The sequence below is a fragment of the Hakea prostrata genome, chromosome 3 (assembly GCF_041222555.1).
Source record: "Hakea prostrata isolate BN-2017 chromosome 3, UWA_Hpros_2, whole genome shotgun sequence".
Lineage (NCBI taxonomy): Eukaryota > Viridiplantae > Streptophyta > Magnoliopsida > Proteales > Proteaceae > Hakea > Hakea prostrata.
Window position 1 is genome coordinate 5,844,664 of NC_142602.1, and position 11,027 is coordinate 5,855,690.

General features: G+C 35.7%; 1 protein-coding gene across 1 annotated transcript; it reads right to left on the bottom strand.

Moving 5' to 3' along the window:
* Positions 1-4,292: 4,292 nt before the first annotated feature.
* LOC149020338 (transcription factor PRE6-like) lies at positions 4,293-6,416 on the bottom strand. Its single transcript, XM_089146911.1, has 2 exons — positions 5,929-6,416; positions 4,293-5,599 (listed from the first exon to the last, which is right to left on the bottom strand). The coding sequence occupies exons 1-2, from the start codon at positions 6,055-6,057 to the stop codon at positions 5,447-5,449; spliced, it is 282 nt and encodes a 93-aa protein (XP_089003037.1). The 5' UTR covers positions 6,058-6,416; the 3' UTR covers positions 4,293-5,446.
* Positions 6,417-11,027: the final 4,611 nt, after the last annotated feature.

The window sequence follows — 11,027 nt, forward strand, 5'->3', positions numbered from 1 at the left end:
CGTTGCAGATCAAAATGTCTGGGAAGGAAGGCACTTTAGTTTATTGATGGTTCACCTTAAGAGCCCAAGTCACAAGTTTTTCATGCGAGTAAAAGAGAGATGTGTCAACAAAGCCCACTCCAATGGGCTTCCTGCACTTTGCTAACATTTCCCTTTAAGTTTCGTTCTCTTCACTGATCTCATCAGGATTTCAGGTGCTTAAACCCTTAAAGGGCAAGGAGGAGAAGAATGGTACAAGACTGCAAGTTGGGCCATGCGAGAAGGCAGTGTTTCAACTTCAGTATTATGGGCTGGGCCGGGACAGCCCATAAAGTAAATGTTAAGGTTGAACTTGAATCCTACCACGTTTTAAAGGGATAGAAAGAAACAAATTCCTATTAGAAACATTTCCCAAATTACTTTAAAGGGATGGAAAGAAACAAATTCCTATTACCTTCTAGCTAGCTATTGCTAGCTAGTTAATTGATAATTCCATTTAAAAGTTTGATAGAAAAAGGTTTCGTACAAAGTGCTTGTCCCCCACCTCACATGATATCCTCGTCATAGCAAACTCTTCTCTTGTTCACTCTCTCTTGCAGTTGTAAATGAAAAGTGAAAACCTCCTCTCCTCTCCTCTTCCTTCTCCTCCTCCTCCTACTCTCTTTGTGTTGTCAATTATCATATATAAGGCCAAAAGGAATTGAAGTAACGTATCACATGAATAAAATTTGAAGGAAACACAAGCACTTTATTTCTTCCATGAGGCATGCCGGGCAAGTGGGGTATATGAAACCTTTGAATGAGAAGACAAACATCCTTTGCTAGTCACTTGTCAAATATCATCAACTCCAAATTCTATTCGTTCGATGAGTCCAGATCATCTCTCTATCAAGGAAGAATAACGTGTTTCTCTGACACCTCTCAATCATGCAACAAGGGTGAACTTACTTTTGAATGCCGATAAACTAAGTAGCCGAGTAGGATCCCTAGTAAGACTCATGTGGGTCTCACTCATATTGTGGTTGAGAGATGTTAAGAGAGTACACTGTACTCCCTTGACAAGGAATCGATCCAAACTTTCAATCGATAACATTTACCAAACTATACGAATTTCATAAAAAATAATTAAACAGCCTACCTTGTGTTGGATAATAAATCATCTAAGAAGGACATACCTAGTTTCTCCTACTATAATTTAGACACCCTCTAACTTTGTCATGAGTAGAAAATAATGTGTGTGTTGCCTTCAAAAGCAAAACAATCATATAATGTCCACCTAACTACATTTAGACAATTTCAATACACAAAAATTATTATAATAGATTTTATTTATTATTTTTTTTTTTTGCAAATAATATAAGCTAGGGGTCAATGCAGTAATGCACCAATAAGGCACAACAAAATAATACCAAATATTAGGAGTAATAAGTTCATTTCATGCGAGATGAAATATACCGATATTAGAAATTATAGTCAAAAGAGTTTTATCGCATCCTACACATGATTTAGAAAATCTTATTTCCCCCTTTAGAATACATAAAAAAGTTCTTTAAGCAATGACACAAGGAAATGCAATAGTAAAATGCAACGAAATGTTACCAAACGGGAGTTGGTCAATGTGGTAAGCAGCTTGGTCCACTTAAACAAGGTTCCAATATCAAAACCTTGTGGATGCAAAAAATCCCCGCTAGAAGATTCACCCACCACAGCTAATGCAAAAAATTCCCGCTGGGAAACTCACCCACCACAGACCAGGTGTGCGACCTAAGTCGAACACCGGATTAGTCAGGGCAAAACCTTGAAAACCGGGGTTGGCAATAAAAAAAAAACAGCAACGAAATGTTATTTAATATACAATTGAAGAGCAATTGTTTTGTTTCAAGCAACTAATTATCCGAAACATTAAACCACTTGTGGGTCGACAAAGAAAGGTTTCTTTTTTTTTTCCTTTTTTTTTTCTTAAGTTATACCATTTCTCTTTTTTTCATAATTTTTAGGATTAGAGATTTTAATCATTTAAACTTTTCTTGTGTCCTTTCATATGTACTTAAGTTGGACTTAATAAGATAAACATGTTCTAATGATTAGGATACATTGAATAATTAGATTATATATATATTTTTTCCTCCTATACTTGCAATTGATGAAAAAATGACTAGGAGGGCAGAAAGTCGAACCTGATTTGAAGTTTCATTATATGGATTTTCCTACCACATGCTATTAATGCATGGTGGCTTCTGGATTTTTTGTATTGTATGTCACCTTCATAACAAGAAGCTTTGGTTAATGACTGAAAGCAACTAAAACCTGCTTGGCAAGTAAAGATCAAAGTCTCATACGTGATGGATCATATGATTAACATGGATAAAACAAACATAACATGTAATTTGGCTTATCTAAAGAGAATTAATATTTTCTTGTAAGTTAAATAACAGAAATAATCAATCCATATTAAAGAAAATTGCTAACAAGAATCCCTTGTGGTTGTTTTTCTCAAGGTCTCTTCGGGTTCATATTCATCTACAATTCCCACCCGCGCAATTTCTTGTAATTTCTATATATGATTGTGACATATAGCAATTAATTATCTAAGGGTTAGAATTATAAACAATTGGAAATTGAATCTAATAAATCCCTAAAATTTCTTCCAATTTTGTTTCTTCTCTTTTCTTGAGACTTAATTTTAGGGATTTATTAGATTCAGTTTCGAATTGGGACTAGTTGGGATATAATTCTGACTTTGGATAATTAACTGTCATGTGTCGCAATCTTAGATAAGAATTATAGGAAATTGTAAAAGATGTGAACTCGATTTGATCTCTTATGGATAAGTTTTAAGGAGATCTTAAAAAAAAAAAAAAAATAAAAAAAATACCAAAAATAAACCCTAAGGGCTGGGCAGAACGAGACAAACCGATCATGAAAAACCCGGTGTAAAATCTATAGCATGAAATCAGAGATCACCTAACTAAAAGGAACAGATTATGGGAGGGGATATCCAGTTTCAAAAAAATATACATTTGCAGATTCCACAAAATCACGTCATTAATATATACATCTAATTTTAAAAAATATAACTCCAAATTTGAAATTATAGTTTGAAATCCTAGATATGAAATCTCCGGATACAAACTAAAATATCTAGTAGATTCTAAAAATAGCCATCCTAGCATGCATCCAATTGTGTCATTTATGTGAAAATAGAAAAATAAATTGCTAATGCAGGGTTGATTAAGTAGTAAGATTCATACTTCTTAGTGGAGAGGTCATGGGTTCGATCCTTGCGGGTTGATTTCATTTAAAGTACTAAAAAAGCACCAGTATAAAAAAAATGAAATAGGAAAAGAAATTAAACAAATGCTGTCATTTATGGATGCCAACCTAGTAGTCTAGAACTTCATGTAATGTCTTCCACTGATAAAGGGACTTTAGTTTAGTTCTACATATTAAATGCACAAGATTGTCCAGCGAAATAAAGGGAACCATCAACAGAAATCTTAGATTCGAGGGTCCAAAATTTTGCAAGACGATAATGCGTAGGACTGAAACTTTTCACAGAAAAAGACCTAGTCATGCTTTTTTTTATTTTTTATTTTTATTTATAATCTTTAAGAATTCCTTTGGTTTATTTATTCCTGGTTTAAAAAACAATGTTATAGTAATGTTTAGGTATTAGTAAGCACACAATAAAAAAAAAAAAAACTAAATGTTTGTTACATATAGGAAAAGTGAATTTTGCTGGGATTGTTAGGATAATATAAGCTGTTGAAAAATCAAAGAAAACCCAAATTTGTTTGGCCAAATTAAGGATGATTGATGTGAGCTACTAAATTAAATTGACTTCTCTAATGGATGTTAGCCACATTTATATGACATACCCATAACCACGTACTTGAAGGTTTGATCGATACCTAATATAAAACCATGTGTATGAAAAACCTTCGAAGTACATTTACACTATGTGCCTACAATCCAGGGGCGGAGCTGCCCCAAAGCTAGGGGGCGTACGTGGCCCCTCTCCTGCCATATGAGCACTTGTTTTCCCTCCCTAACAATTGCAAGAATTATAAAAATATGAACAATGAGTAGAAAGGTTATTATGACCCTCATGGTTAATCTTGACCACGTACGCCCTTCTCTACAGCCATGAGGACCCTCTCTCCAAATAAACACACAAAAATACTAAAAATGAGTCTTATTTGCACTTTTTTTTTCTTTTCTTTCAGTACTGAAACTCTTATAAGCACGTCACATTGCTTGCTTGCTCAAGTGACTACATAACATGTGCATCAGCTCATGAAGAACCACGGAAAGAAAATAAATCAATGTGGCACTAATTGCTTTGATAGTGTTTGATTGATCTTCATCAAACACGCAAGTCTAGTAATAATAAGTAGTGAAACTAGAAAAGAAGAAGACAGAGAACCACCATTAATTCACCAATATAGAGAAGGAGAAGCTATGTATACCGAACTGATGAGCAATGAGATAACCATCAAGCATTAAATAAGAAAGATAACAAGAGAAGAGAAGATGGAATACGAAAAATACCTAATAGCTAGGTATACTGAAGAAGTCCCACCTTATCTAACTCGTCATCAACCTTCAAACCATAACCACATAAGAATTTGAACTGGAAATATGTTATAGTAAAAGTAGTAGCAGTGGTGTAATGTAATGCCCTTCGATCTATTCATTTGTCTATGCAGCTGTGCAGTTCAGGCGTTGGATCCCCACGTTACCCTGAGTTACATCATGGGTTCCACACTAGCAACCTCTCCCCACTCCCTGTAGCCCACAACCCCTATGGCCATGGGGTCGGGTCACGTGATATGCCTTATGGGCTTTAACGTTGACCCCTTCATGTTTTCCTCCTTAGTTCCTCCAAATTCCTGCCCATGACCCACCAATGAACCACCCACCCACACATCCAGAGCTACAGAAAGCCAGCCAGCCAGCCAGACAACACAAGGTTGATTATTAGCAAGTGCTAAACCTTTGGGTCTTGAAGACTTGAAGACTTGAAGAAAACAAAACATTCATACCATGTGCTTATTTTTCTATTCCATTATGAGAATCTATGATACAGTTTTGCCTTTGAAGGCTCAAACATCCATAAAACCCTACTGAACTGGTGATGAAGGAAAATTTATGATAATAATAATTAATAGGGTGTTTTACTTAACGTAGTTCTTGATGTATCGAAGTTGATGAGTAGATAAGTTGCGAAATGAGAAGCTTTGTCAGTGGAATAAGCCTTGTTTTTTATTATATAACATAAATTACTACAGTCTTTTGGAAAAGGATTCCGTGGAATCTATTCAGCCATTGTTTGGTCCACAGACCAAAACCTAGAAGAAAGAAAGGAGGAGGAGGAGGAGGAGGAGAAGAAGGACAAACAAAAGTGGAAAGAACAAGAAAGACATAAAGGCTTCTAGCTAGCTAGCTAACTCATCATCTATATCTATCACATAAGTAAACTCCTAATTATGGCAGCTTGGGCACTACTGCTGTCTGTATTGGCCAGTAACTCGGACAGTCGCTCGCTCAGGTCGTCCACTTCTCTGTGCAAGTTCCTAATGTAGTTGCAGGTTTCTTGTAGAACCTTTGCTGCTGATACCTGTATATCCAAATCAAACTTGTAATTAGAAATTATTATAACTATTTTGTAATTAGAAACAACTATTTCAAATTAAACCCAGGTTTAGTATTAAGGCATAATCATATTAATGGGTTCATGGGGGGGGTGGGGGAAGAAATGGAGTCCCACCCCCCACACAATAAGTGAAGGGTTTGATAGACCACAGAACATGAGGTTGTGGGCATGACCCAACTTGGCGTACCAAACCAGGCAAAAAATAGGGGGGGCCAAGCTAGGGAGACCACACAAAATCAAGAGAGATGATAAAGAAGAAAGAAAACTAAATTTCAAACTTAAGGCGCACACACCTTGTCGGAACGCCTCTCACGAAGCTCAGGTAGAAGCTGCTGTAACTTGGAAACAAGATCATTAATCTGATCATCTGTGATCCTTGAACTTCCCGATGACTGCCTTGAACGCGACCTTCTGCTAGACATCTTTAGGACTTGACTGTCGAAGAGAACCCAGCAAAGGCAAATGTAGGAGAGAGAGAGAGAGAGAGAGAGAGATCTTGTTGTCAGGTGAGAGCCTGAGAGACACACTCAAGGGGGAAGATGTCCAGGGAAGGGACGAATCTACCGAGAGAGCTAGCTTAAGAGAATAGAGTGTGGGGATACTTAGTTATATAGAAAAGCGAAACCCCCTGTAGAAGACTAAAATTAAGATTACGAAAGAAGAGAAAACAGAGGAAAGGGAGAGCTAGCTAGCACAATAACAGAAGCAGTGGTGTTGGGAGTGAGGAAGACAAGTGCATGGGAGAAAGCAGTGGGCTAGACTGGTCTTTAAATAGGGCTTGAGAGAACATATGTGCAAGAGAGCAGCTAGAGAGAGAGAAAGAAAAAAAAAAAAAAAACAGAGAAGGAGAGAATCGGTTGTAAAGATTCGCCATACCATCACTCTCTCTCTTTGTGTCTCCAAGTCGGGGTTTGGTTTCAACTTTCAAGTGGGCTTAGCTTGAGCCAACGACCCGGGCTTCTCTCTCTCTTGTGTCAGATTCAACACGTTATAGTGAAGTAAACCAATTATTAATTAATTAATTAATTATTTTAACAAACTGTAAGAAAAAAATTAATAATAAATAACACAGAAATACAACCTCTTTCTTTCTTTCTCCCTTTCTCTCTCTGGCCTTTTCTAAAAGCAAAAATATTTGTAGAGTACTTCGTTGACCGGTCAACTGTAGACAACTCGTCAATAGCTTACAAACACGACACGTGGAGCATTGAAAAGCTAACACCGACCCGATTCCTCCGCAACCAACGATTGCGATATCTAAAATCAAATCGGTGTTTGGGGTGAGCTGAGCCATCGTCACTGGTTAGAGAAAGGTGACAAATGATGATTTTGATTTTGATTTTGCTTGGTACACCATTCATAGGCCGTCGGATTGAAATCTTGATCGAGATTTCGATATTGATTGTTGAAAAAACGAAAGGTCAACATTGCGATCCAACATCCTAAAATCACATTGAATAATTATTGTACTGAAATGAAGCAAAATCTCATAAACAGGGAGATGAATTCATGCTCTTTCATGACTTGGGGGCCACAAAACAAGTTAGCGTCACACTTTGGGCCATGGGATGGTGGGAAGGCTTCAAAATTTCTTTTCTCTCATCTTTTTTCATTGTCAATCAAGTAAGGTATAGTATAGTTGGGAAAAGAAAAAAAAAGGTACCATTATTTTGCATCATAAGTCTTCTTTCACATTGATCTTCTCTTAAGATGCGCTATTTTTTGCCACGTAACCCTTTGAGAATTTAAAGATGGGCTTTTTTCAAAGCAACTCTAAGAATATATTCAACATAGTCTTTCTCAATTACCATTGGGACTAAAATTGTAAGAGTTTTTGTCCAAACCAAACCAAACCAAACCAAACCAGTGGGACAGAGGAACAGAATCACCCACCGGCCACCCTTGAAGGAGATTGATCATATGATAGTAATACGTACATAATGTTATTATTTGGAAAATAAATTACAAAATTTTAGGCTTTAGAGCATAAGATAAGATGTGATCAATAGTTTCGCATGTCTCCAAAAGGATGAAAATGGCCAAAAGAGAGACCTTGCCTCTATCACATGGTATGTTTTGCACAAATAGATCGGCAGCTCGATCGCCGTAGTCCAAAATGCATGCAAATCCATTTTTCAAGGATCCAGATGCATGTGGAAGGGGATCTCCATTCTCCAACCAGCTTTTCTTGGAATCGTCTTCCGGGTTGAATTGAATCACTTAAAAAGTTGGGTTACGTATCAAAGATTCAAAGGAAAGGAAAGGAAACGGTAAGACTGTTAATATGATACGTACGTTGAAAAGTCTCATGTAGCTATAGCTATTAGCTATGCTTGGCATACACAGTGACGACATTTGCAAATTAAATGGTATGGTATATTCTCTCTCTCTCTCTCTCTCTCTCTCTCTCTCTCATCAGATGAAACACAAATGATCAATGGCACGTGAAATAGAAATAATTCGGATTTCGATTCAGATCGGTGGAATTCCCCATGAAATTAAGTTAGCTAAAAAAGTTTCAAAGTAAGAAAGAGTGTGATACAGAGTCACAGACACACACCCTCGCGCTCGTACAGACTTTATAACTTTTCATCTGGTTGTTCTTCACTGCAGGCTGGAGAAAAAACAACATTAGAAAGCAGCAGGTACAGTTGGACACAGTGATGGCCTTAGATCGTCAAAAGCTGGGACAGTAGAGTTGAAACGCGTTAAATTTGCAAAGCTGGGACGTCTCTTTGAAGTTTGAACTTTGAACTTTGAACAACCAAGAGGTACCGGTGCATGTTTCTACAGTAGAACTGTACTTGGTTAGATGCATCATTATTCTTAATAATCCTCACTTTCGAATCTTCATGATTATAAACAGTAGCCAGAGTAGGTCAAGAACATCGATTTTGCTTCAGTAGGTCAAGAACAAGCATGGGTAAGGTAAGCACCGCACGAGAAAGTAAAGAATTAAGAAGCTAAGCGTTTATCACTCCGGTCCAACCTCCAAGCAAACGAATTAATATTGTTCAAGTCTACAAGATACCACACCTGGGAGTCAACATATACAGACTCTCAACACGTACAAGGCCAGCCTCGATCGAAAGAGAGGCGGAGATTAAGGCCCTAGTTAAGGCTCTTCTGTCAAATCTCTGCTTCAAACTTCAACGCTAGCTTCTCCCTCATGATCCTCGAGGAGGAACAAGAATTAATATTAGAGCTAGTGAAGTATAATTCTTTCTAAATGCAAACTTAAAAACCCTAGCTACACATGGTGCACACCGGATCCGGAGCTGTATTATATATGGAACACGTATTGCTACAACCTTGGAAATTGAAGCCATTCATAATTATGATGGGCGTTTTGAAATTTATTGGTGTTAGGAATGAAATTTTTTGGAATACGACATGTATCGTGTATGTAAAATCAATATTCATTCATTTTGTGTTTTCCAGGAATGATTGTTGAAGGAAAAACATATTACTTCTTTGTTGGAGTTTATTGGAATTCATGTTTAAGAAAGCATGACTAAAAAAATATCTTTTTTAGCAATAGTTTGTAGAGCTAGGCAGTACAAGATGGAGTATGGAAGTAATATCTGATGGACAATTAAAGTATCTAAGTACAGGAACACTATAGAAGGAAAACATCGTTGAGGCATAACTGATTGGATTAAAGGATGGAATAGATAAGCACTGCTCTACAACCTTCAATTATAGGTGCAATGAAAAAGAAGTGTTAGATTTACTCCTTCTACTTAATCATAGCAGATGGCCGATAGCTCATGTCCTAATTTTGGTAAATATAGTAAGTAACGTTAAGGATACAAATCTTAATGGCTTTTGTAACACCACACTCCACAAATGGCTCACGTATTTAGTTTTTGAGTCCTCCATAGACCATAACAAGTCATTGAATGTAATAGATCCTACTACTCTATGTATTTGTTATCTTAATTAATATCAAACTTTTGTTTAATATAAAAAAAAAAAAAAAAAAAAAAAGCAGTAGTTTGTATTGTGCTAGCTTAAGGTCATATCACCTTTGACATTCTTTTTTTCAAAACAGAAACGCAAATTTGTTACCAAAACCTTAGGTTTACTTTATTAATACATATTCTATATTTGTATTTTTTTTTTGGGTCAACAATTCTATATTTGTATTTATGCTCTTATATAAACATACCTAATCATACAATATTATGTGGTAGGGATCAAAAGGATTATTGGAGGAACAAAATCTAACACATAAATAGCTATGACCAAGCCTTTTTTCAATCTCTTCAAACTTTCATTTCGAAAACTATAGTCATAATTAAATACAAAATCCAGCTAGATTCTTTTTAATTAATTCAAGATATCATGTAGTGCATTAACATCTAGAGATCTGCATATGCACAGTTAATATTTAGTACTTCTCCAGAATCAGATTGATTTAGGTTATCATTTTATTGGTTGTCATCTCCATTTATTTCTTAAAACTAAATAATTGTATTCTTACTACTTCATTTTGTGGCATTATCACTCAACATCTATCATCTAAAAATAAAATAAAAATCACTCAACATCTATCATTGTATTGGAACATGGAGAACTGCAGATTTTGTAATTATTTAAATTAATGAAACTTATAGATCCCTCATTATTATATAAATTAGATTGATTAATCAACCCCCAAAAAATATAGGATCTGCAAAAAAAATTTACAGAAAAAGAGAATCCTTTCAGTGACACGAAGAGCCAAATAAATTATATCATGCCAACTCCTTGAATTAATGAATTGATTAATTGAACAAGATCAAACGCAAAGATATATAAGTTTAACACACTTTGAATAATGATCATTCTTCCACTTATAAAGAACTTTTCTTCTACTTTGTCATTGTCAAGATTTCTAGAGATTGGATATTTGTTCTATGCACTCAGGGGCTACTTGTTCAGAAACTATATAGTATTACTGTTAACAGTGATTTCCTTCCTGAGGTTTAAGATCACATAGATTAGTTAATACAAATTGATCTTAAACACCTTCTTTTAAGTGCTAATGTGGGCGATTACATAGGCGGCAAATTGAGAATATGGACGATAAACACGTGAATTGTTATGTTAACCCTAATCAAACAATTAATATGAAATTTTGCCCTAATGGCTCCCTTAAGCATCTAAATTAGCTGTATGATCAGTAGTTAGTCTCCAATTTGCCACATGCAACTTGCATCCAAAACCTCAAATATATTTTCTTTAATCTCTGAGTTTATAAATCACTAACTGTTATTAACGTTTTTGACAACTAATTAATATTTGGAGGAGGAGACATGGCATGTGTGGTAATATACTAGAGATTCCATACTGACAAATCATAAAATTCATAAAATTTTTACATATATTAATCGAATAATTACCAAAA

What these genes read in the sequence shown, in the direction of transcription:
- LOC149020338 (XM_089146911.1), bottom strand. Translation starts at nt 6,057, where the DNA reads ATGTCTAGCAGAAGGTCGCGTTCAAGGCAGTCATCGGGAAGTTCAAGG. An exon ending in GTGAGAGGCGTTCCGACAAG is followed by an intron (nt 5,600 to 5,928) that starts GTGTGTGCGCCT and finishes TTGGATATACAG; the next exon opens with GTATCAGCAGCAAAGGTTCT.